This window comes from Crassostrea angulata, chromosome 2, assembly GCF_025612915.1.
Source record: "Crassostrea angulata isolate pt1a10 chromosome 2, ASM2561291v2, whole genome shotgun sequence".
Classification (NCBI taxonomy): domain Eukaryota; kingdom Metazoa; phylum Mollusca; class Bivalvia; order Ostreida; family Ostreidae; genus Magallana; species Magallana angulata.
In genome coordinates this window covers 27,240,758-27,268,488 of record NC_069112.1, presented here as the reverse complement: position 1 = coordinate 27,268,488, position 27,731 = coordinate 27,240,758, and the positions used below count along the sequence as shown (strand labels likewise).

General features: G+C 34.3%; 3 protein-coding genes across 3 annotated transcripts in view; 2 read left to right on the top strand and 1 right to left on the bottom strand.

Moving 5' to 3' along the window:
- Positions 1–827: 827 nt before the first annotated feature.
- LOC128173498 (receptor-type tyrosine-protein phosphatase S-like) lies at positions 828–15,174 on the top strand. Its single transcript, XM_052839197.1, has 26 exons — positions 828–972; positions 2,346–2,528; positions 3,132–3,311; positions 3,486–3,829; positions 4,228–4,372; positions 5,078–5,233; positions 5,579–5,692; positions 5,833–5,988; positions 6,290–6,411; positions 6,722–6,878; positions 7,381–7,712; positions 7,835–7,967; positions 8,129–8,239; positions 9,195–9,389; positions 9,764–9,853; positions 10,215–10,567; positions 10,879–11,017; positions 11,465–11,569; positions 11,817–12,014; positions 12,322–12,405; positions 12,774–12,845; positions 13,498–13,599; positions 13,927–14,115; positions 14,485–14,610; positions 14,871–14,948; positions 15,060–15,174. The coding sequence occupies exons 1-26, from the start codon at positions 936–938 to the stop codon at positions 15,158–15,160; spliced, it is 4,002 nt and encodes a 1,333-aa protein (XP_052695157.1). The 5' UTR covers positions 828–935; the 3' UTR covers positions 15,161–15,174.
- A 3,317-nt stretch (positions 15,175–18,491) lies between these two features.
- Positions 18,492–21,338, top strand: LOC128173499 (neogenin-like). The gene is made up of 7 exons (XM_052839198.1): positions 18,492–18,569; positions 18,938–19,009; positions 19,662–19,763; positions 20,091–20,279; positions 20,649–20,774; positions 21,035–21,112; positions 21,224–21,338. The coding sequence occupies exons 2-7, from the start codon at positions 18,949–18,951 to the stop codon at positions 21,322–21,324; spliced, it is 657 nt and encodes a 218-aa protein (XP_052695158.1). The 5' UTR covers positions 18,492–18,569; positions 18,938–18,948; the 3' UTR covers positions 21,325–21,338.
- Positions 21,339–24,835: 3,497 nt separating this feature from the next.
- Positions 24,836–27,731, bottom strand: part of LOC128172908 (uncharacterized) — a 79,364-nt gene continuing 76,468 nt past the window's right edge. The window contains exons 6-8 of the mRNA XM_052838644.1: positions 27,115–27,336; positions 26,294–26,494; positions 24,836–25,674 (exon numbers count right to left, since the gene is read on the bottom strand). Of these exons, the coding sequence (XP_052694604.1) occupies positions 25,411–25,674; positions 26,294–26,494; positions 27,115–27,336 (687 nt within the window). The 3' untranslated portion in view covers positions 24,836–25,410. The remainder of the gene's footprint in view (positions 25,675–26,293; positions 26,495–27,114; positions 27,337–27,731) is intronic.

Here is a 27,731-nt window from a genome sequence, read left to right as displayed (position 1 = left end):
AAATAAATTTACACAGGCATAAGTTTGTGATCAGCTGGGAGGGGAACCAAGCATGAAGAGTCACGTTTAATTTTTCAATTTTTGCTACTTATATTCTTAGTGCATGGGACAGGAATCTCTCTCTCTGTCTCTCTGTCTCTCTGTCTCTGTCTCTGTCTCTCTCTCTCTCTCTCTCTCTCTGCGCCTGAAATTTATATGATAATTTAAGGCATCAATCAAAATCAACAAATCTACGAGCACGTATATATACATATTATACAGTCAAATAATTAAAATGCTAAAAATGCGTTGATCTATATAAAGCGGGAAATTAATTCCAATCGTCAGTTTAAATTAATTCCTTCGTAAATTCAGGGACGTCATTTTAAATGCGTACAAAGATGACAACTGCATGGGGAAAAAAATTAATAGTTTAGGACTTTGATCCACAGTAAACTATATTCCAAATCCAACACCCACACTCTCTCAAAGGTGAACTTTTTTTTTATATCCGCGCCTGACTTCTATATCTCGTTCACGAATCCTCTTCCACCTATTAAAATCGTGGGCATGAATAACGAATGAAGAAATAAATGAAAAAGAAATATGTAAGACTGACATGTAAACATTAATTTGCAAAAAAAGCTCAGCAAAGTCAAATGACAGTGAGTACAAGATCTGTCACTGTTAAAGACGAGGAGAGTGTGAAAACTCAGCGGGCCTAACAAGAGCTCCCGCTGAGCTCTCGCGGCAAAAGAGAAAACTCGATACTACTCCAAAAGCTTTAGGTAATTTTTCAAAAACACGAAGGAATGTTCCTAATTAGAAACGGCTGCCGCAAATCTAAACAACCAGGCAAAGGTTCAGAAGGAAATGTGAATGAAAGCCAGTGAAAAAAGGCCCCACTCAACTGAAAAGCTCACGTGAATTTGAAAGGAGTTTATAAATACGACATCATGCGAGGAACTCTGATAGTTTTTAGTTTGTTATTAGGTAAGTTTATGGATAATAATATTTCACATTAATTGATTGATGTCAACTTACTCATCAATTTGGAAATCCCTTATTAATTGAACAATTAATTAATTGCTTGCGTTATCGTGCATGAATTAAGTGTGATATAGGACAGTGAAATATAACTTACAAAAGACTTGGATTAGTATTATTAGTAATTGTGTTTTAAAGAATTATTTTCTTTCTAAAGAATTAAAACCTAAATTACTACGATATTCGACCATAACCTCAGAATGTTTTAATAGCAATTGTTTTCATGTAACTTCAATTCTTAACTGCCATGCAGAGAGAGAGAGAGAGAGAGAGAGAGAGAGAGAGAGAGAGAGAGAGAGAGAGAGAGAGAGAGAGAGAGAGAGAGAGAAGGGGGAGTAAGTACGCACTTCACAAAATAAGAATGAAGTTCAAATTCTAGATCTGTTTTCGATGTTTAATTGAAAATAAAGATAAGGTATGAGTTCAATCAATTAGAATGGTTAAGGATGATTTGCACACACATACGTAGCTTAATTTCTTTTAATTTACTTTACTAAGTATTTATTCTACAGATCAAGGAGTTAAATTCCGTCCATATCTTTATCAACCGCATGCTTAGATTTGTTACGTTTATAATAAAATCAAAGAAAAAACATCCCCAAGCGTTGTTTATGTACTATATCATTCATGACTGGCGCTGTTTTAATTAAAACAAAGAGGGATTTCGAAATGCATTCTTTGTCACGGTTGACAGCAGTGAGTGGAAAAACAGGACACGTGTATGTGAATTTTTTTTCCCAATGAAAAGAGTCAAACTTTATTTTTCCCTGAGAAATTCTAAACGGGTTAAACGGTAATACGATCATGCCACAGGAGACAATAATGCCGATTTCGATTGATACGGCGGAAACATCGTTTGCGTATTGATTCTGTTCATGCGCGGATCTAGAGGGGGGGGGGGGGGGGTCGGGGGGTCCCGACCCCCCCTGGAAAATGAAAATTTATTAAATTTACATAGTAAAATTATCGCGAAAATATGCCTCGGACCCCCCCTGGCAAACACAATTAACCTTCGGACCCCCCCCCCCCCCCCCTGGAAAAATTTTCTGGATCCGCGCATGCTGTTCCTGAGGTTCATAAAAATTTAGATATGGATATAATTAATATAAACTTAATCTGTATTTATAATAAATAATAAATATCAATCAAATTTTTGATGATAAAATATTAAAAAATAATTATAAAAAAGGCGTGCATACAATTCACTGGGATACCGGAAATTGTTAAGAACATGATAACATTTATTATCTATTTATTATCTATTCATAAAATCTCGTTATAGAAATTCAATTATATATGATTATATCATTTGTTTTCAGGGTTTAGCGAGAGCTCGTTAGGGCCCTATAGATACCTATCTACTCCAAAAGATATCCATGGTGACGTCATTTGTAACAAACAACTTCCGGACCAATGTGACGTGAACCTGACATGGCCGGAAGTGCATTATAAGAAGTCATGGAAACCATTGCTGTATATCATAAAGCGGGATAGCTCGGCAGGTTTGAATATCTAAGATGATTTAAGTCTACTTGTGCAACGAGAGGGGGCTATAGTTTAATCGAAAGGCTGTGAGCAATTAACTTCATTTTCCAGACTTTTTTGGTTACGGTCTGGTGAATGACATGAGACTGGGTATGTAGCTTGATACACCATACAGATCGAATTTGAGTAGCAATAAAGATTTGTCAACAGATGACATTTCTCTTTTACTAATATCATATAACGATTTAGAGTGCCGTTAGGGTGATGTATCGCTAATGCAATACACTCAGAATGCTTGTTCATGTAGAACTAAATGACAACTTGAACTAACCAAAAATAAAGTTCCCTTTTTCAGACTAAATTAAACACGTAACTCACATTTAAAAAAAAAAAATGGGTAATACTTCCCAAAATCAGCACATTTTTGTGATTATTTATGATTTTACCAACGTTTAGAAAAAAATATTATGTTGAGGGTCTTAGCTGCAGATCTGTATACATAGCTTTAGACGAGTGGAGGAAACCTCGGCTTGGCACACCGTCGTCCATTCGATTTTTATTTTGTTCAAACCGGAAACTACAGACCTGCAGCTAAGCGGGATTTGATATCGTTTGTACAGATTCCACATCCACCACAGATGAGACTGGGGTCAACACTCTCCTTGTCAAAGGCCTCGGAAAAGACAAAACATTTAACTTCATCGTCAAAGCAAAACAAGGCTGGCTGCTCAGCGATTGGAGTGAAACACTTCACGTGACAACATCGACGCCACCTGTCGTTAAGAGGGGAGATAGTGGAGGTAAGCAGATGGATCATTTTCGTCATGCTGATTTAAAGGAATATAGGAGAAAAGGATGGGATGGATATTTATGAAATGGAGTAGGATTACTGAAATTTCACCAAAATTCGTATTAATATTTTTTCAACAGATTTATGCGTTGCTAAAGTTTTTTTTTCTTCATTACACCGTTAGATGACGATGCTAAATATCCAAAACCCAGAGGATTAAAAGTCAAGTTTATTTCGCCTATTGGCTTCAAGCTGAAATGGCGAGACCCAAAAGACGCAAAAACACTAGATGTCAAAGGTTACCGAGTGACCTGGAAACAGAAAAAAGGCCAAACGTTTAAGTCAAAAGTCATAACGAGGCGATCGTATTCTCTAAAAGGATTGAAGGCAGAATCAACGTATTTGTTCCGCGTCCAGACCGTGTACGCATCCAAAGTGTCGAAGTCCCTGTCTTTGTTTTGTAAGACTCAGAAAGAGCACGGGGTTCTCTCCCCTTCCAATTTTAAAGCAAAAGCCATCGGGACAACGGTGAGTGTAATTAATTAACAATGACCATCGAGTGTTGGGGTGAGATAGGATGGGTGAGGATATATTTACATACTTAATTTCTCTCCGTGCCCAGAGATATATTAAGGTTAGGGCATCGTTCTTCCATTGGTGCCGGAATGTATACTTATGAATATGGAAAAATAAACTTAATATAAAAATAGCAAAAAACAAAAAACAAACAAAACCCAAAATACCCCCAAAAAACCCACGAATCACCCCCCCCCCCCTAAAAATAACCCCCCCCCCCCCAAAAAAAAAAAATAAAGCAGAACACAAACAAACAAAAAATACACAGCGAAGAAAAAACGCTAAAAGACTTCATATACAACCAATGGAAATTTGTTTCTAATAATAGATTCATTTTTTTTTACCAACAGAAGATCCGCCTGACTTGGACACCCCAGAAGAAGCCGACCGTCAAGTTGACCGGGTACAAGATTCAGTACAAGAGACGCGGGGTGCAGCGGGGGGATATGTGCTCAGCAAAGGCCAGTCCCTGGAAGTCCAACTACGTCATCTCAGGTAAAAAAAAAAAAATAAAAAAATAAAGCCACCAAAAAAACCCAGATTGTCAGTCTGTACCATAAGGCATTTGATACCTTCATTCACGTATCATGATTGTTTTTCTTCTGAAAATCACATACATATACTTGTAATAGAAAGAAAAAAAAATGAAACAATGTATGACTTATATTGAAATTTAGTAGATAAGGATTTGACATAAGATTCTTTATCTCTAAAACCCATACTGACACAGGTTAAAAATTTTTCTCAAGATAAACGGGTAAGTCTGCCCCCCCCCCCCCCCCAAAAAAAAAGAGAAAAATCAAAAAACCGATATAAAACCAAGCCCCCAACCAAAAAAAAAAATCGTTGTTAGACATAAGGTCTCTGGCATTCACTGGTTACTTTACTTTACGGAAAATGTAGATATAAATAAAAAAGAAAGAAAAAATGCTATCTTTATTTTTTTGAAACTGCAAAAATCAAAGTACTAAAAGTTCTGACATGGTAAATCAATACATAAATTGGTCACAACCTGGGTTTGATTAAATTTTATTTAATTCTATCGGTTATTTGACTGCATAGATTAAGAGTTCAATACATTCAATTTTATTAATATTGTCGCATAATTTTAAATAAACAGAAATCATATTGTATTTCCATATTAATCATGGTGAAAATCTTTATTCCTAATTTAAGAAAATCCTATTTTTCTATTCATAGACTTGCTGAAGGGAGAATTCTACAAAGTCAGAATCGCCGCGTTTTCTCGGTATACCACGGGAGCCTATACGCCATGGATTGTAGTCAAACTTCCGGGAAAGCGCAATAACGAGCGTGATGGCGATGTGGATACTTCCGTTACTGAAACTGTGCCACGTGAGATTAAATTGTTGTTATTGCTGTTTTTCAATTGATTACTACTATAAATTAAATTTTTTTTCTGAAAGTAGTCAATTTTCATTTAGATTATTGAATGAAAAAGATTATAGTGCTTTGACAGTTTATAGTTATTGTATATTAGGAGTCATTGCTGAACAACCGTTGGCGTTAGGAAAAAAAATCAAATACCGGTAATCAGTTTTCTAGTGTAAGAGTCAACACAAAGACAGTTGTATAATAATAACTATACGTGTATTAAAAACAATATACGCAAAGGAAAACGAAATAAAGTTAACCTACAGTTTCGCTCTGTAGCTACATATTTTTTATATGATTATACAGGTAGCCCAGAAGAACTTTTTAATCTAAAAATAGAACAGATTTCCGGCGGGGTAAATATTACATGGAATGACATTTCTAGCGAAGTAGTGACGTATTTGGTGGAAATAACGCAAGGTAAATACAACTGTTAATTTTGTGCATGTCCAAACTTATATTAAACAATAGGAAGAAAACAGAGTGTTGTATAATGTATATGTATTGAACTTCTTTTCAATATGAATATCCGCATAAGATTTCAAAAATTTATGTCGCAGATTCCCATATATTGTACATAAAGGAAATCTATGGGGATCCTATCGCTCTCGAGGTGTATAGCCTTGACCCTGGTCAAGAGTTTAATGTCACGATCCAAGGAGTCACTTCTAAATCTAAAAAAGAAGCCAGTGTGACAACCCCGTTTAAAACCCCTGGTAAGTTACCTCCCGTTGAGTATGTACCAATATGTTCATGTATATTATTGCAATTGATTCTTGTGCTGAGAGAGAGAGAGAGAGAGAGAGAGAGAGAGAGAGAGAGAGAGAGAGAGAGAGAGAGAGAGAGGTGTTTTGCATGATTTATCGCTCCCCTTTTGCAAAGGATACAGTAACATTTGATGCTAAATTTTCGGTTACGTGCCCATTTCCTACATATGACAAAACATATATAAAAACGAACAATTGAAACTTTAATAACTTTTTAATAAAGATCATATTGTTTGATTTAATTATGCAGTTCCGGTGACTGTCGTCACAGAAGGAGCCCACGTGACTTTAGTGGGCGGGAATGTGACGTTGCGATGTATCGTACAGGGCACGCCGCAGCCTCATTATGAATGGGTGCTGGGACAAGGGTTTGTAGGTTTCTTTTGGATCTTGGTGTACCTTTCCTTATTAAACAAACGATTAGTTGATTAACATCGCGCATCGAGTTTCATGTATAAACGATTACTTCATAAAATAAAAACAAATCCTTATCCCTTAGATTTTTTTTTTTTGAATGATTGAAAATAATACTTGGTATTTAATTCTTATTTTATTCCAGTATAGATTAAATAAAAATAATTTTCTTTTTTTCGAGGGAGAGGGGGTGGGGACATGTTTATGACATTTGCTGACACAGTTTAAAATTTAACTGACCCTAATACATATGTACTTTGATCTCTAGACTAACTATGACGTCACCAGATTTGAAGAGGACAGCTTCGACAAGTATCTTCTTCTCCTAGAGTTATACAACATTCCCGAGGATTTCCAAAATCCGACATGCCACGCGCAAAATGTATTTGAAAACGTAACACAAGAACACGGCATAGTTGTAACAGGTAATGTGAATAGACCATTATAATTTGTGGTGTATGTAACTATCAACTATTAAATAATTGAATGCTTCCATTTTGAAAAAAAAAGAAATTACGGACACCAAATTTTTTATCAATTGACTTGTATTGTGAAGTGAGAGAAATTGGTAATTATTTCTATAAAATGTCTAAAACTTTCAAAATACAATGGGGGCATTGAGTTGCGAACAAGGAATGCATACAAAATCCAAATCCGTTGTTCCGCTTGGAAATACAAGTAAATAAAAGGGATCCCACCTTTAAAATAAATGAAATCTTTATTATTACTTTAAAAACTATTTTTATAAACAAACCAACAACATGCAATGAATCTTCATTTTTCTCACTTCGATAAAAAAAAAACTGAGGTGTTAATTTCGTTTCACGTACGTTGTTAAACTGAATGTACATGGTAATAAATTCAATATGATGTCTGTTTTTTATGCTAATCAGTAGATTTATAAAAAAAAACTCTTCTGAATCACAGGTCCAATTCCATCTCCGGTTGTAAACGTCACGGCTCGAGCGATGACGTCAAAAAAAATCGAAGTCGAATGGGAAACCACGATCGAACACGAATATCTGAACGTGACGTACATAGTGACGTTATCAGACGTCAATGGAAGGTATCGGCGAGAGGAGGAAGTGGCCTTAAATCGTTGTGTCATTAGACATCTCACTGAGAGTACCGAATACAGGATATACGTGGTAGCGGTAACACCCGAGGGGCTACGGTCAAGTGAAAGTGACGTCATTTCCGTTGTTACAGAGAAATCGCTTCCGAAACCCACACTCCATACTCTTTTTTGGAATGATACGGTAATTATGACAAGGCCTTAGACATCCTGGAATACATAAACAAACTATTTCTTGCGTCCAAAAAAGTTAAAAATTACGTTGGTTCTTATCTATATTCACGTCTTTTTTTTATGATTTTAAAGGTCATTGCGCTGAACTGGTTCACAAACTCCTCGACTGCACCAGACCTGTTCAAAGTCTTCTACAAGAGAAAAACTGACACAGACTTCCGAGTCAGAAAAGCGTTTCCACCCACTTCTACGATGCTTCTACAAGGTTTAGCATAAAAAAACTCTTTAAAACAGTCCTCATTATATGTTGATATATACATACATTGTCCTTCTCGTGAATTTAAAATGATTTTAAATACTGAGTTTATAGTGAAGCCATAATTCCACAAAATTTGTAATGAATTTAGAAATCTTCTGTGATTGTAGATTTACGTAAGCGGTCAACCTATGACATAAAAGTGATGGCAGTGTACGGAAGATATGACGTAGCTTCTGACGTAATAACAGTTGAAACCATCCCCGAAAACTTCTTCTTGGGTACTTACAGTTTTTTAAAGGGATTTGGTTTTTTTTAAAATTAAGAGATAACTTGTGTGTTGAACCTAATGATACAACGTTTATTACATTATATTTATAATTACTTTCTTTCCCTCTATTAAATTGCATTGATTGATTTGAGTGATATTTACATATAACACAGAAGATCCAATCACCAAATCTGGTGCGTATGAATACATTCAGTCTTCCTTCATTACTTCTCGGTGAACATGACTGACTCTCCTCGCAACTTCAAACCGGATCACGATCTGATATTATACTTACGCTGATTATTATTTCATTGACGTAAATATTTTTCAACGGTTAAATGAATTCAATTAATTATTTTCTTAGTACATCAAAAGTAAATTCATCTAATTACAGAAAGAAAAATTAAATTGTGTTATTAGAATCTAAAACGCTGTGCACTATTTTTGTCAGGATAATTCGGCTGTTCCAATGGCTCTTACGTTAATTGCGCATTACTCGTTGAATAAGGCAGAGATTATTAAAAAATAAATCATATTTACGAAAAGGGAATAAATGCTATAAAATGTAAATATAAGCGCTAGCCGAGTTATTCAATTTGTATGCACACACCGTTGCAGTTATGAGACCACATCTTTTAAAAAATAATGATTCAATGCTTAAGTGTTAATAGAATAAAACAAATGTTTGATTCGCAATAGATTTTACATTTTTTTTCTTAAAAATTAACTCCTTCACGATATCTCCAGTACTCCTATTTTGCAAGGCAATCCATCAAAATTTGTTGCTAAATGACATTGTATACAGTAGTCTCAAATATACGTCATTTGAAGCATTCCTAAACTATGCCAATATGCCTGGAAAAAAGGAAGTATCGCAATTATCAAAAGAGGGTTTTACCATTCAAAAATTTGTTTATAAATATGATACAAATTAATTGAATTTAAAAAAAAAATAATCTCTACAGAAAACCGGCGACCCACGCCCCCTGCTGATGCCTTTCTGATGGTCAATAAGACGTCGATGACGGTGCGCTGGCTGCCGCCCCACCCTGAGTACATGACCCACATACGGCAGTACAGACTGGACATCTATCAGGGCGATGTCCTACAGCGACACCTAACGGACAACAGGGGACGTAACTACACTTTAACGGATTTTGGTAAAAAAAAAAACAAAAAACAATTGTATTAGTAATTATAACTACATGTAGCATTGCCTATCGTAGATTTAGAAAAAAATTGGTGTCAATGAATATGTTAAACTAAACTATAAACTAAAGGGTTTTATTATCAATGCGCTTTTTTTTGGTAACTCTTTTGTTAACTAAAAGGAAATATAATAATAAAATTTTCACCTTAGCCCTTTGCAAAATTTCTGAACTGTATAATTGGTCAAACATTGAAAATTTAAAATTCTATTGGATGAAGGTATTTGAATTATGAAATATTTTTTATTCACATTAATATCGACAGGTGTACCGTACTACCTTATAATTATACTTATAATGAGTCACCAAAATTCTGTATTTTGCAGACGATACGCAAGAGGCGACAGTATACTTAACGGCAGTCAACAATGCGGGGGCTAGTGATCCAATTCTCAGGATTTACAAACCTCTTGCAGGTAACTCTACTGTATATAACTACAATAAAAATCAACAGGAACATGTTATACTGTAGAAGTGAACTTATTTGCGTAAAAAAAAATTATTTCTAAATTTTATCTCAACCGCAAAAAAAATAAAACCAATCCGTTAAATTTACTGTTATAGTAATAAAAGTTTTATTGTAATTGTCTTGAACCGGTTGAAAAACAGCAAATTAAAATTGAAAAAAATAAAATAAATGTACATACCTATTATGGAATCAAATTCAAACATTTGCAGCTGTATTTTCTCTTAAACCATCGTAGTCTATTGCATATTATTATCTTTTCCCGCAAAATCATGAATATCTTTATATATATGAATTTTTAATGTACTTAGACGACGAAGACTCAAGACAAACAGGTGCAGTAGGAAATCTCCGGGGGAAGCCGCTGTCTTCAAATTCAATTCTTCTAGAGTGGGACCCGCCCACTAACAAGCGATTGGCCAGATTTCTGCTGAGGTACCGCCCCCTCGAGTATAACGATTCGAACATCGTCGACCAATGGCTGGGCCCGTCTTATAATAACTACGTGCTGACTGGGCTAAGCGGCCCAGAGTCGTACTTTATCTCTATCATCCCGTACTTTAACGAGAAAGTGGGCAATGATTCGTCCATTGTTGTGCGCACCTTGGCTGGCGCACCTGTTGCCACGCCCCAAAATCTGACCGTCGACAGAGTGAACTATACGGTAAGGAATTGTTGATAGTTATATTGAAGTAAAACAGTAAAGAGGTACATATTTTTTTTATTTTACAGAGTTGATTTTTAACAGTTAGATACAATCATGATAATGCAAGTTAGATTTTTATACTCTTCTGTCAGCGCAGACATTCGGCTGGGTTCGATTTGTGAACCGATGCCTGTGCTAAATCAGAGTTCCTCCTTATTCATCATCATTATATTAACCAAGTCAACAACATCTGTAAAATGTAAGAACTGCGACAATTAACTGCAGTAAAAAACAACTCGTTCCGGTAACGAATCTTTTCTATATGATAGGAAATCGCCCTACATTGGAGCCCCCCTCCCGAGCCCCCAAGGAGCGGGGCCATCACAGAGTACATCGTGGGTTACCGGACATCGGACACAGCCAGGGACTCTGTCCAATACAGTAACGATACCAAAGTCATCCTCGGGGGTAAACACTATGTTACTTTGTTCCATTAAGAGGGCTGGATGGATGCGGCCATTTTTTTTACTATATTAATTTCCTTAAGAAAAAGATCTTTGTATAAAGATATAAGAAAATGTTCAAATTTCAAAGATTTAATGTATGGACGTTTTATTTTTAGCTAAATGATAGTTTTTAGATGAACAAATTAGATTATATATTCTTTTATTGCGAGTGAATTTCATTTCCATGTATGTGTTCTCTGAATATTTGAATGCGGTAGAATCATAAAAATAACCGGAAACAACCTTTTATAAAAAAACCCTGTTTTTTTCAATCTTCTAATTTAATTTTGATTGCATATATGTAGGTTAAGCATGCAACCATTAAACGCAAAATAGGCCTATCATGATCCTTGAGTTTATATTGATATTTATTCAATTAATTAATTATTGATATTTAATTAATTAACAGACTTACTACCAGACACGACGTATTATGTGCGAGTCGCTGCGCTCACTTTTAATGAAACAGGGCCGTATACAACATGGCTGACAGCAACGACTCCTCCTCTTCCGGGTAATATATGACGTCATGTTTATGTTTCCACCTAGGTTGATAGTATGTTTATAAAATAAAAAAACCCGTTTTTTCAAAGAAAGTATTTTTGCAAATAAACATTTCAGTTTTAAAAAGGTGTAAAATAAAGTCGTATATTTGGAAAATATAAAAACAAAAATATCCTAGGATTTGAAATCATAAAAACATGTCAAAACCCGTAACCGTAAGTTTTTGCCATGCATTGTATTGGTGTTACTTAATTTAGTTGTGAAGGAACCACCGGCACCACCCATAAATTTCACCACGAAGCAGGTGCCATATGGAATCACATTACATTGGCAGAGACCGGAGCGGCTAGAGGTCCCGGTCAATGGATACATCGTAGGCTACGGAAGGTTCATTCCCGAGGTGTATCGAGAAATTCTTGGCGCCAACAAAAATCAGTACACCATTCATAAACTCAGTAAGAAGTAGCTGACTCTCTCTCTCTCTCTCTCTCTCTCTCTCTCTCTCTCTCTCTCTCTCTCTCTCTCTCTCTCTCTCTCTCTCTCTCTCTCTCTCTTATGTGTATAGACGAGACAAATAGACAATTTTATAAACTGTATCAATCTTATTATTTTCTATCCATAGTCAGTATCGGCCAAACAAAAATGTTATTGTGAACCATTTACGTATCCTCAAAACTGTTAATAATAATATTTCCACGAAATCCATAAGAATTAATGCATGCCCACCAATTTTTTAACGCAGAAACAACGTTTTTTATTTAGGACAAAACCATGAATACATCGTAAGTGTGCGGGCTTTCAACAATTTTGGAGAAAGCGAACCTGTGATCGCTGTGGCCACGGCAGGTACATGTAACGAAGACTGTAAAATAAATTTAATACGCGGTTTATTAATTTCGCGAAAAAAAGAACGCTAGCGCTGAACCGACTTTAGCTTTGTTGAGTATGAAATATATGGGAAAAATCATGTAAGAAAAAAAAACAACAGATATTAAAAGAATTTTTTCACGGTTTATTATTCGCGAAAATGCGGTTCCTGCATATCTCACGAAATTTATTCGTAAGTCCGCGAATGAACGTTTGTTTACGATGTGTTTTAACAACCTGACATGATTATAGCTATTTCAATAATTGAAAAGCGCGGTACATGTAAGGATGAAGAGCAGACCACCGTATGACTCAACCCAACGAAACCTTGCTTTATCTTCATTAAGGTGACGGGAAGATGTCGATTGTTCCACTGATTGATAATGATGTCGACAAGAGCGACGATGACATCAAGTTTGGTAAAACAATATACATTCTTATTTCACTAACACAGTCATTATTTCTTTTTTACTAGTTCTTGTTTAAATGATGCTGCATGTATATATGTGATCGAGGCCAATTTTTAAAATGAATGTTACACCGTAAAGTTTTTGTACCTCGAAACACAATCATTATGAATCTTAACTGTATACCAAGCATACATAGTATGGTATAAATAATAATAATATATGATAAAAAAGACAGTCTTAACATATTAAGATTTAGATGTTTGTCTCAAGATGTATATTGCCAATAAGAGTGAGGAAATTGGTCATTTTGATCATGGGTTTGGGACTGAATCGCCAAGGTTCTTTCACCATCTCAAATCCGTATTGATAAGGTTCATAAAGCTATTTTCTCTTCACTTTTAAAAAAAAGAAAACAGTCTTAAGGTAAACGTTTTCCTGTACATCTGATAACAGCTCCCATTAAATTAAAAAAAAATAATGTATTTGCTACAAGGTCTTTTTGTTCAATTTTTTTTTAACCCCCGCGTTATTTGCGACCAATGTGGTGTGTATTTCTTGTACCAAAAATAGTTACATTTGTAGCACCATATCCATCATTATATGGTAATTATAAGACGCGAGACTAATATGCAAGTAAAACAAAGTTTGTGTTAATCGCCAGATGACGCTCCGCAGAATGTGAGCCTCGAGTTGAATCACGGGGAAATCCCAACAGTGAACGTCCGGTGGTTCCCTCCAGCTCAGCTACAGGGACAGTTACTGGGTAAGAGAGAGAAAGAGAGAGAGAGAGAGAGAGAGAAAGAGAGAGAGAGAGAGATTCCATTGATATGTTACGTATAAATTTACATGTACATGGTCTCAGATATGAGGGAAAAGAATATGATCCCGATTGATATACACTGTTTCAATTGAAAATCAATCATTCTTTGGACTCTAACAACCCACCATATTTCCGTAAACAGTCATTAACAAATCTAATGAATGGTTTGTTCAGTTCTATGTTTTAAACTGAAGGAAAAAACTGCTTTATCATTTTAATAACTGTTTTACTATGTTCGTTTTGCGTACTGATATGCTTCTGTTTCTGCAGGTTATAACGTGTATTATAAGAAGCAGGGCGAGAAGAGATGGACGGTTATGTTTGCAGACAGAACAACGTTCCTGGTTCTCAGAAACCTCTCTTTCGACTCGACGTATTACGTCAGAGTAAACGTCCATTACAGTGATGGCGTCAAAGCCAAACTTTCCCGGACGGCCGTCATCAAAACGTTTTCTTTAGGTGTGTAAATATTTTCTACAAAATGAAATTCTTATACAAGTATGTGTTGTTAAGAAATGTTTGTATCAAATTGAGAAATTTGAGTTCGAATCCAAAATTTAAAATACTTGCACAATATATCTCATAATTCAATATTATTCAAAAAAAGGCAACCGAAACTTCAGCAAAATAACGGTCAATTCAATTATATCAAACTAAAAAAAAGCGAATGAGAACATGCGCATCTTTTTTTTTATTCTTGAGGTCAAGTTTATATCTAAATGTAAAAAAAAGATTTAAAAGAACAGCTTTAATTGAAGTCGAATACGTACACAAGTTTACATTTTGTCGAGAAATATGTCTAGTTAACTTTTCAATTACTGTTAACAGAGGATACAATACATGCTTTGCCCACTCCAAGCATCACATCGGTTTTCTCTGGAACAAACTTTTTAGACGTGAACTGGAAACCGCCCCTCAAAGACTATCTGCACGTGATCGTGGGATTTATTTTAGGTGAGTATTGACCGCAGCTTCTCGGATCTTTCCGGCAGAGCTCGGAAAAAAACACCAACAGATGTTTTGACGAAAAGACCCGAGAGGTTGCGATTGAAGCAAGTAGCTGGTTATGACGTAACGGACACTAACTTTGATCAAAGTTCACAATGCTAGATCTGCTGCTAAATGCAACAGAAAATGATATTACAAAGTTTTAAAAAATATCAACATGAATATCATATAAATTTATCCTTTCCCAATTTTGTTTCTAAATTTAGGATTTGGGACGCGGAAACCAAATGAAAACCAGGCGTTTATTTCTGCGAGTCAGAGAAGTTTTAGAATAGAAAACCTAAGTAAGTTCAGTTATCCAAAACGTTACCATATCAACAGTCTTATCCAAGCCAATAATTATGTCTCCTTGATTGCAGTATTTTTCTAACGGAAAACATTAATTCATATTGCAGAGCCAAATACAACGTATCTTATTTCCTTGGCCATGTTTAATGAACATGGGAAGAGTGCCAAGTCGATTGTTAATGCTACAACAAGTGCGCTAAGTGCGTAAATTTACCAACGGGTAAGTGTGTAAATTTAACAACGGGTAAGTGTGTAAATCTAACAACGGGTAAGTTTGTAAAATTAAGAACGGGTAAGTCTTTTAATTGTACAATGGTGAAGTCTGTATATTTCACGACGGGTACATTTAACAATGGATAAGTCTGTAAATGTACATTCAACAATGGTAAAGTCTGCAAAAACAACGGGTAAGTCTGTTACTTTACCCAACGCGCGAGTGTGCAAAATTAAAAAAAAAAAAACCAGGAGAAGTCTGCAAATTTAACAATGGGTAGGACTTAGTTTGTGTAAACAACGCGGGTAAATGTGTAAATTTAACAACGAGTAAAACACTGTGCCGGATAATTATGCCAGTGCCAAGGTGGCATTTTTGCACCCGTCTAAGCTACATATATCGAAAAATTCAAATACGTCATATGATAGACCATTGCTTAAAGAGTTTAAAACCACTTTTGTTATCATTGTATCTCACTTGTCAGGTGAGATATTTACCTTTCAAAACTAAATTCCTACAGGAAAATGATTTTTCCTATAGGAAAATCATAACTCCTATAGGAAATTTGAAATTTCCTATCGGAATACAAGAACTTCCTATAGGAATTTCAATTCCGATAGGATTTAATAAAGTCCGATAGGAAGGTTTAATTTCCTATAGGAAAACTACCTGTCTGAGTCAAATTTCTACAGGAAACAGCTTTCTCCTATAGGAAATATAATTCCTATAGGATATTTTGAAAATCCTATAGGATTGTCAATATTTCCTGTAGGAGAATCGTTTCTCCTTTGGGAATTATCATTTTCCTATGGGATATTAGTTTTTAAAGGTAAATATCTCACCTGTCAGGTGTAACACACTAAAAACAAAAGTGGTTATATACTCTCTAGTCAATGGTCTATCATTTGGTATATATATATTTTAACGAAACTGCATCTTAAGCGGGTGCAAAAATGCCACCTTGGCACTGGCATAATTATCCGGCACAGTGTTGTAAATCTGTTAAATTAACAACGAGAAAGTCTGTCAATTTGGCAACAGGCAAGTGTGTTTACGATGTCTATCCCATGACATAAGGTAAGTATCTTGTTAACTTGAATAAGTGTATTGTCGATATCATAACAGTCTGTAATTATTAAGTATTAATTCTTTCTTGTAATGTCACGACACCATTACGACAGAACCATTCTAAAAACACCTTGGACTTTTCAGTAGGACGTAGCAATCTATTTCTTGCGTCAAAACAAGTTAAAAATGACGCTGGTTTTGAAATGAAATATACACAGATTGAATAGACTTCGCTCAAAAGCAAGCCAAATCTTGTTGATTTTTTAAAAGCCAAGGCTAGTGGCCAACAATAATACAGAGAGGCCTACGTCACATTGCTGTTTGACACAACTACCGAAAGTCCAGGCTCTTGTTAAAATGGTTCTAAAAATAACCGATATGAATAATAATTAATTTATTTTCTACTTGTAGGTCTATGAGGACTAAAGATGGCACATTTTGTTTACTGCCGTTTTGTCGATCTGTCTGTGTCAACATTGAAGTACTCACACCATTTACAATTTATATCATGTGTACAAAATCTCATAACTTGCATTCATTATTCGTGGCGCAGTGGAGAGCGTCAATTACATGAACGAATTTGTAATTCGTGAGTTAGAATTCTGCTAGGCCTTTTATAATTTTTACTTTCCCCAACATTTTTTGATCATATTTTTGGTCAGATATTGTAAAATTTGAAAACTCTTAACCAGTGAAAGCTTTTTGGTTATAATGTAATTTCACCCATGTTAATATCGAGAGGTGCCCTTGACCACCTTATTAAAGAAAATAAATTAGATACATGTCGCATTTTAAAATTAAAACGAGCATGGTCCATATTATATGGCTCCATTATATATCAATAATTTATTTTCAAAGAGTCGCACATACATGTAACAGTTGATGATATGAATTACACCTTTATTTAGTAGGCAAATTTCTAAGTATGCTAAGTAATTTAAAAAATGTATTTTACACTAAAGCAAATTCGGGCTAACATCTGGACTTGGCGTTAAAAAGTTATTAAATGTGAATAAATCACAAGGTAAGGTGCTGATCAAACTTGATATACTTGTATCTCATATTGTGTTATATTGTCTTTTAATTGTTTAAAAAATTCTTCACCTAGTGTGCAAAAAAGAAACTGTCAAAATTTGTAAATTTAATTGCAATAAATAAAATCGACGTATGTAAAACATTGTGCATTACTGTAACAGCGTAGAAACACTGAATTTACCTTTAACATAAACCAGTAAGAAATGTGTGGGTTTTTTTCTAAATTTTGATTGTCATAAATCATAAATACAGCACTTTATTATACAAGTCATAAACTGTGACTTAACTATATATGTAAAACACTATGTAACTTATTACAAAAATAAAGGATTTTTTTTAAAAATTTGTTTTTGTTTCTTGGAATATGTTAAAATATTTCAGACTGATTTAATACTTATCGAATTTGTGTTTGTTTTATAAACATTGAACACTGATTATAAAAGCATATCGTCTCAAATACCTCAGGAATTTTAACATGACCAACCTTTCCAATATCTAAGGAATTTTAACGTGACCAACTTTTCATGCCAAAATATAAAAAAAAAATGGAGTAAAAATCTTTGGACAGTCAAATGATTGTCTGAAGTACCGTAGATATTATTTTTATTATCAGTATAGAAAAAACATTTTACATGTATGTAATGGATTTAGTTGTGAACACAAACGAAAGAAAAATTGTTAGCCGTCTTGATTTTTACACAAAGGTGATATTAACAGTTTGCATTTCATTGACTCATTCAAATTTTTGTTTGAAAATGTTTAAGTCTTTGTAAAGAGATGTTCACAAAACAAATGAAATGCTAATCAAATTTGTGAACAATCAGAAAAAAGAGGTTAGAGAGAGAGAGAGAGAGAGAGAGATACTTTGATGAGAGAGAGAGAGAGAGACTGTACCCTGAAGAGGGAGAGAGAGAAGGGTAGGGGAGAAAGATAATCATGCAATTCAGGAATATCATACATGGTAATCAAAACAGCTTCAGATACACCACAAATTCATCCATATACATGCATCACATTAAAAAAGACAAATAGACAATTTTATAAACTGTATCAATCTTATTATTTTCTATCCATAGTCAGTATCGGCCAAACAAAAATGTTATTGTGAACCATTTACGTATCCTCAAAACTGTTAATAATAATATTTCCACGAAATCCATAAGAATTAATGCATGCCCACCAATTTTTTAACGCAGAAACAACGTTTTTTATTTAGGACAAAACCATGAATACATCGTAAGTGTGCGGGCTTTCAACAATTTTGGAGAAAGCGAACCTGTGATCGCTGTGGCCACGGCAGGTACATGTAACGAAGACTGTAAAATAAATTTAATACGCGGTTTATTAATTTCGCGAAAAAAAGAACGCTAGCGCTGAACCGACTTTAGCTTTGTTGAGTATGAAATATATGGGAAAAATCATGTAAGAAAAAAAAACAACAGATATTAAAAGAATTTTTTCACGGTTTATTATTCGCGAAAATGCGGTTCCTGCATATCTCACGAAATTTATTCGTAAGTCCGCGAATGAACGTTTGTTTACGATGTGTTTTAACAACCTGACATGATTATAGCTATTTCAATAATTGAAAAGCGCGGTACATGTAAGGATGAAGAGCAGACCACCGTATGACTCAACCCAACGAAACCTTGCTTTATCTTCATTAAGGTGACGGGAAGATGTCGATTGTTCCACTGATTGATAATGATGTCGACAAGAGCGACGATGACATCAAGTTTGGTAAAACAATATACATTCTTATTTCACTAACACAGTCATTATTTCTTTTTTACTAGTTCTTGTTTAAATGATGCTGCATGTATATATGTGATCGAGGCCAATTTTTAAAATGAATGTTACACCGTAAAGTTTTTGTACCTCGAAACACAATCATTATGAATCTTAACTGTATACCAAGCATACATAGTATGGTATAAATAATAATAATATATGATAAAAAAGACAGTCTTAACATATTAAGATTTAGATGTTTGTCTCAAGATGTATATTGCCAATAAGAGTGAGGAAATTGGTCATTTTGATCATGGGTTTGGGACTGAATCGCCAAGGTTCTTTCACCATCTCAAATCCGTATTGATAAGGTTCATAAAGCTATTTTCTCTTCACTTTTAAAAAAAAGAAAACAGTCTTAAGGTAAACGTTTTCCTGTACATCTGATAACAGCTCCCATTAAATTAAAAAAAAATAATGTATTTGCTACAAGGTCTTTTTGTTCAATTTTTTTTTAACCCCCGCGTTATTTGCGACCAATGTGGTGTGTATTTCTTGTACCAAAAATAGTTACATTTGTAGCACCATATCCATCATTATATGGTAATTATAAGACGCGAGACTAATATGCAAGTAAAACAAAGTTTGTGTTAATCGCCAGATGACGCTCCGCAGAATGTGAGCCTCGAGTTGAATCACGGGGAAATCCCAACAGTGAACGTCCGGTGGTTCCCTCCAGCTCAGCTACAGGGACAGTTACTGGGTAAGAGAGAGAAAGAGAGAGAGAGAGAGAGAGAGAAAGAGAGAGAGAGAGAGATTCCATTGATATGTTACGTATAAATTTACATGTACATGGTCTCAGATATGAGGGAAAAGAATATGATCCCGATTGATATACACTGTTTCAATTGAAAATCAATCATTCTTTGGACTCTAACAACCCACCATATTTCCGTAAACAGTCATTAACAAATCTAATGAATGGTTTGTTCAGTTCTATGTTTTAAACTGAAGGAAAAAACTGCTTTATCATTTTAATAACTGTTTTACTATGTTCGTTTTGCGTACTGATATGCTTCTGTTTCTGCAGGTTATAACGTGTATTATAAGAAGCAGGGCGAGAAGAGATGGACGGTTATGTTTGCAGACAGAACAACGTTCCTGGTTCTCAGAAACCTCTCTTTCGACTCGACGTATTACGTCAGAGTAAACGTCCATTACAGTGATGGCGTCAAAGCCAAACTTTCCCGGACGGCCGTCATCAAAACGTTTTCTTTAGGTGTGTAAATATTTTCTACAAAATGAAATTCTTATACAAGTATGTGTTGTTAAGAAATGTTTGTATCAAATTGAGAAATTTGAGTTCGAATCCAAAATTTAAAATACTTGCACAATATATCTCATAATTCAATATTATTCAAAAAAAGGCAACCGAAACTTCAGCAAAATAACGGTCAATTCAATTATATCAAACTAAAAAAAAGCGAATGAGAACATGCGCATCTTTTTTTTTATTCTTGAGGTCAAGTTTATATCTAAATGTAAAAAAAAGATTTAAAAGAACAGCTTTAATTGAAGTCGAATACGTACACAAGTTTACATTTTGTCGAGAAATATGTCTAGTTAACTTTTCAATTACTGTTAACAGAGGATACAATACATGCTTTGCCCACTCCAAGCATCACATCGGTTTTCTCTGGAACAAACTTTTTAGACGTGAACTGGAAACCGCCCCTCAAAGACTATCTGCACGTGATCGTGGGATTTATTTTAGGTGAGTATTGACCGCAGCTTCTCGGATCTTTCCGGCAGAGCTCGGAAAAAAACACCAACAGATGTTTTGACGAAAAGACCCGAGAGGTTGCGATTGAAGCAAGTAGCTGGTTATGACGTAACGGACACTAACTTTGATCAAAGTTCACAATGCTAGATCTGCTGCTAAATGCAACAGAAAATGATATTACAAAGTTTTAAAAAATATCAACATGAATATCATATAAATTTATCCTTTCCCAATTTTGTTTCTAAATTTAGGATTTGGGACGCGGAAACCAAATGAAAACCAGGCGTTTATTTCTGCGAGTCAGAGAAGTTTTAGAATAGAAAACCTAAGTAAGTTCAGTTATCCAAAACGTTACCATATCAACAGTCTTATCCAAGCCAATAATTATGTCTCCTTGATTGCAGTATTTTTCTAACGGAAAACATTAATTCATATTGCAGAGCCAAATACAACGTATCTTATTTCCTTGGCCATGTTTAATGAACATGGGAAGAGTGCCAAGTCGATTGTTAATGCTACAACAAGTGCGCTAAGTGCGTAAATTTACCAACGGGTAAGTGTGTAAATTTAACAACGGGTAAGTGTGTAAATCTAACAACGGGTAAGTTTGTAAAATTAAGAACGGGTAAGTCTTTTAATTGTACAATGGTGAAGTCTGTATATTTCACGACGGGTACATTTAACAATGGATAAGTCTGTAAATGTACATTCAACAATGGTAAAGTCTGCAAAAACAACGGGTAAGTCTGTTACTTTACCCAACGCGCGAGTGTGCAAAATTAAAAAAAAAAAAACCAGGAGAAGTCTGCAAATTTAACAATGGGTAGGACTTAGTTTGTGTAAACAACGCGGGTAAATGTGTAAATTTAACAACGAGTAAAACACTGTGCCGGATAATTATGCCAGTGCCAAGGTGGCATTTTTGCACCCGTCTAAGCTACATATATCGAAAAATTCAAATACGTCATATGATAGACCATTGCTTAAAGAGTTTAAAACCACTTTTGTTATCATTGTATCTCACTTGTCAGGTGAGATATTTACCTTTCAAAACTAAATTCCTACAGGAAAATGATTTTTCCTATAGGAAAATCATAACTCCTATAGGAAATTTGAAATTTCCTATCGGAATACAAGAACTTCCTATAGGAATTTCAATTCCGATAGGATTTAATAAAGTCCGATAGGAAGGTTTAATTTCCTATAGGAAAACTACCTGTCTGAGTCAAATTTCTACAGGAAACAGCTTTCTCCTATAGGAAATATAATTCCTATAGGATATTTTGAAAATCCTATAGGATTGTCAATATTTCCTGTAGGAGAATCGTTTCTCCTTTGGGAATTATCATTTTCCTATGGGATATTAGTTTTTAAAGGTAAATATCTCACCTGTCAGGTGTAACACACTAAAAACAAAAGTGGTTATATACTCTCTAGTCAATGGTCTATCATTTGGTATATATATATTTTAACGAAACTGCATCTTAAGCGGGTGCAAAAATGCCACCTTGGCACTGGCATAATTATCCGGCACAGTGTTGTAAATCTGTTAAATTAACAACGAGAAAGTCTGTCAATTTGGCAACAGGCAAGTGTGTTTACGATGTCTATCCCATGACATAAGGTAAGTATCTTGTTAACTTGAATAAGTGTATTGTCGATATCATAACAGTCTGTAATTATTAAGTATTAATTCTTTCTTGTAATGTCACGACACCATTACGACAGAACCATTCTAAAAACACCTTGGACTTTTCAGTAGGACGTAGCAATCTATTTCTTGCGTCAAAACAAGTTAAAAATGACGCTGGTTTCGAAATGAAATATACACAGATTGAATAGACTTCGCTCAAAAGCAAGCCAAATCTTGTTGATTTTTTAAAAGCCAAGGCTAGTGGCCAACAATAATACAGAGAGGCCTACGTCACATTGCTGTTTGACACAACTACCGAAAGTCCAGGCTCTTGTTAAAATGGTTCTAAAAATAACCGATATGAATAATAATTAATTTATTTTCTACTTGTAGGTCTATGAGGACTAAAGATGGCACATTTTGTTTACTGCCGTTTTGTCGATCTGTCTGTGTCAACATTGAAGTACTCACACCATTTACAATTTATATCATGTGTACAAAATCTCATAACTTGCATTCATTATTCGTGGCGCAGTGGAGAGCGTCAATTACATGAACGAATTTGTAATTCGTGAGTTAGAATTCTGCTAGGCCTTTTATAATTTTTACTTTCCCCAACATTTTTTGATCATATTTTTGGTCAGATATTGTAAAATTTGAAAACTCTTAACCAGTGAAAGCTTTTTGGTTATAATGTAATTTCACCCATGTTAATATCGAGAGGTGCCCTTGACCACCTTATTAAAGAAAATAAATTAGATACATGTCGCATTTTAAAATTAAAACGAGCATGGTCCATATTATATGGCTCCATTATATATCAATAATTTATTTTCAAAGAGTCGCACATACATGTAACAGTTGATGATATGAATTACACCTTTATTTAGTAGGCAAATTTCTAAGTATGCTAAGTAATTTAAAAAATGTATTTTACACTAAAGCAAATTCGGGCTAACATCTGGACTTGGCGTTAAAAAGTTATTAAATGTGAATAAATCACAAGGTAAGGTGCTGATCAAACTTGATATACTTGTATCTCATATTGTGTTATATTGTCTTTTAATTGTTTAAAAAATTCTTCACCTAGTGTGCAAAAAAGAAACTGTCAAAATTTGTAAATTTAATTGCAATAAATAAAATCGACGTATGTAAAACATTGTGCATTACTGTAACAGCGTAGAAACACTGAATTTACCTTTAACATAAACCAGTAAGAAATGTGTGGGTTTTTTTCTAAATTTTGATTGTCATAAATCATAAATACAGCACTTTATTATACAAGTCATAAACTGTGACTTAACTATATATGTAAAACACTATGTAACTTATTACAAAAATAAAGGATTTTTTTTAAAAATTTGTTTTTGTTTCTTGGAATATGTTAAAATATTTCAGACTGATTTAATACTTATCGAATTTGTGTTTGTTTTATAAACATTGAACACTGATTATAAAAGCATATCGTCTCAAATACCTCAGGAATTTTAACATGACCAACCTTTCCAATATCTAAGGAATTTTAACGTGACCAACTTTTCATGCCAAAATATAAAAAAAAAATGGAGTAAAAATCTTTGGACAGTCAAATGATTGTCTGAAGTACCGTAGATATTATTTTTATTATCAGTATAGAAAAAACATTTTACATGTATGTAATGGATTTAGTTGTGAACACAAACGAAAGAAAAATTGTTAGCCGTCTTGATTTTTACACAAAGGTGATATTAACAGTTTGCATTTCATTGACTCATTCAAATTTTTGTTTGAAAATGTTTAAGTCTTTGTAAAGAGATGTTCACAAAACAAATGAAATGCTAATCAAATTTGTGAACAATCAGAAAAAAGAGGTTAGAGAGAGAGAGAGAGAGAGATACTTTGATGAGAGAGAGAGAGAGAGACTGTACCCTGAAGAGGGAGAGAGAGAAGGGTAGGGGAGAAAGATAATCATGCAATTCAGGAATATCATACATGGTAATCAAAACAGCTTCAGATACACCACAAATTCATCCATATACATGCATCACATTAAAAAAGGCATTTCGAAACAATCATTGTCAGTGGTAGAAATAATTCTTCTTCACCTTCCACCGTGGTGAATAAGGTTTGATCTTAACATCACTACATTTCAAACTGTGGTTATCATCAAACAGCACATATATATATATATATATATATATATATATATATATATATATATATATATATATATATTATACCTGAATTTTAAATATAAATAAATGAAATTCACCTTTTTACCTAGGATGTTATGTTTAAGTTAAAAAAAAAGTTGTCCAAAAACATGAAAAAGCATTTTTTTTCACCAAGCTGAGTCATATTTAGTACAATACTAAGATTTAGGTAGGTTTTCCATTTTATCACAAATGAATACTATAATACTTGGTAATAATGCTATTCAATACTAATAATACTAATAACAGTAAATACTCATACAAAATATTGATATTCAAAACTGAAAACACTTAATGCTATAAATAATAAATTATACTAATTTACACAATGATAATAATACTTAAATAAGTGATACACTATAATTACACAACTCAACAATTTCTTATAAAAATCAGAATAGATCGATGCAACCAAATACTGGTAATTCACATACATGTACATGTATTTATGAGTTAAACATTGAAACTCAGGTTGGGTAATGTCAAAATGTATCATAACAGTAGTTCTGACATTGGAAAAAAAAACCAACATTCAGTCCACTAAAATAAAATGCCATCAACTAATTTCAATCATGTGTCTGACTACATATTGTGTAGACTTATTTTGATAAAAAAAAATTTGAAAACTTTTTCAAAGCACTGTTGAGCTGTTTCTTGGATCTAATATACAGTGCAATATACCACTCATTAGCTCCTTCATAACATTCAATTCAACAGAATAACACTTTGTCAATTCCTGAAAAAACTAACCTGTAATTACATATATAACATTTACAGAGCACTGTAATTACATATATAACATTTACAGAGCACTGCTGAGCTGCTTCTTGAATCTATACTGAGCAATATGCCATTCGTTTCCCCCATTGTAGCCGAACACCTCCGAGCAGAAGATGAAAAAGAGCCGCCAATTAAAAATTTGTTTGTCTGCCTCCTGACCGTAGGTCTGGGTGAAGATCTTTTTCACTTTGTCCATCTGTCTATCCATGAGGGCGAGCCAGGCCTCCAGGGTCTTACTGTAGTGACAGCCATTGATCAGCCATTCATCCTCAAGGTACACATCTCTCTATCATTATGGAATGCAGAAAAGGTAAAGTAGATATTTCATATCAAGTTACTTTCACTAACTAAAGAAAGATAGCCCCTAAATATACTAACATATCTTTCTATCATCAACATCTATCTATCATATCACACAAAAATGAAAAAAAAAAAAACACGCACACAAAATTCAACTTAAGGTACATGCACAATCTAAAACATGAAACTATTAAGGATAAACACCTCTCTATCATCAACCAAGAAAAAAAATCATTTGTGCATTCAGTTAAAATAAATTACATTAATTGTCTAACATACATATGTCTCCCTAAGTTTATGATTTATATTTTGTGTGAATCACCTTTTTATGCAGGTGCTTTATATATGTGTGCAAGTTCATAAAACTCTCAAAATTTAATTCTTTTACTGGTATGTATAAAGTTATATATTTGAATACAAAACCCTTCTTTGAAAAAATTTCTTTCTGTAACAAATCTTTCATCAAAGGCCCCATCCCCCCTACCCATCTCAAGAATAAAAGTTGTCAATTTATGAATAAAGGATCCTTAAAAAAAACCCCAGACTTCAGAATGCCCACTTTAACTTGGGAGTTTAAAAAAAGGCTAGGTAAGAGGAAACCTCACCTGAAAGTAATGGAAGAGATCCACGGAGGGCATTGTTCCTCCGGTGAAGAAGTTCTTGGCCATCCACTCCGTGTCTGACCCTGGCTTGGTGTCAAAAGAGTACGGGAAGTGTCGGTGACAGAGCACCTGGATGAAGAGTTGTCCAGCCGGCTTCAGCCAGGAGGAGACCCGCTGGAACAGGACAGAATAGTTCTTCATGTGCTGGAATAGAAATGTCAGAGATGAATTAGATGGAATAGTTCTTCATGTGCTGGAATAGAAATGTCAGAGTTGGAAATTAGATGGAATAGTTCTTCATGTGCTGGAAGAGAAATGTCAGAGATGGAAATTGGATGGAATAGTTCTTCATTTGCTGGAATATAAATGTCTGAGATAGAAATTGGGTGGAATAATTCTTCTGTGCTGGAAATAAGATGGAACAGATCTCCATAAGCTAGAATAGAAATGTCAGAAATGGAAATTGGATGTTAAATAGTTCTTCATGTGCAGAATTTTTTTTTTTCAGACATGGAAATTGGATTAAATAGTTCCTCATCAGCTGGAATAGAAATGTCAGAGTTGGGTTATTCTAAATATAAAATCTTGGTAATTTTAACAATTCTGAATGATTTGTCTTTTTCAAACCTAAATATAAGTAATTAATAGCAATGTTAAAAGGTTCACCGGGAAATGAACTTGCTTGGTATGTAATCAATCCTTCTGAGAGGCCCTTCATGCTTCACAGAATTTGATCATGTGACCAACCAAGTTCATATCCCAGTGAACTTTTTCAATTGCTGTTTGTTTCTTAATCAAAATAAAACATACATCTTAAAAAATACCTCAAACATCTCTATGGAGACGATTCTGTCGAAGCGCTTGTTGGTGGTGAATTCATTGGCATCTGCTGTGATACACTGCAGGCGGTTGGACACACCCAGCCTGAGTCCCTCACTCTCGATGTGGTGCCTCTGGGTGTTAGAGTTGGACACGCAGGTCACATGACATTTGGGATAGTTCTGTAGGACAAACAGTCCAAAAGAGCCCCATCCACAGCCTAAATCCTGAAAAAAAAAATTTCAAAAATTCAACCAAAAAATCATCTACAAATGACATTTTTCTCAGTGTTTTTTGAAAGGGAAATATAGAACGCAGCTTTGAACATGCAAAATTTTTTTGTCACTTATTAGTCTTGGATAGATACATCTCTAATGAAAATATTTTGTTTGTTCAAGCATGCGCTAATGCTTTTTTAAAGAAAAAGTGCTTAAAAACAAGTCGTTCTATGCTAAAAATGCAAAAATGGCGGGAAATAGTTAACTTTATATGATTTCATATTTCTAAATTGTGGGCACTTGAATCAAAATGGAAACTAAAAATTTTTTACATGTACATGAATATCTGTACAAAAAAAACAAAGAATGGTGATGTTCATTTAAGGGGCTGTTTTAGGCTCAAA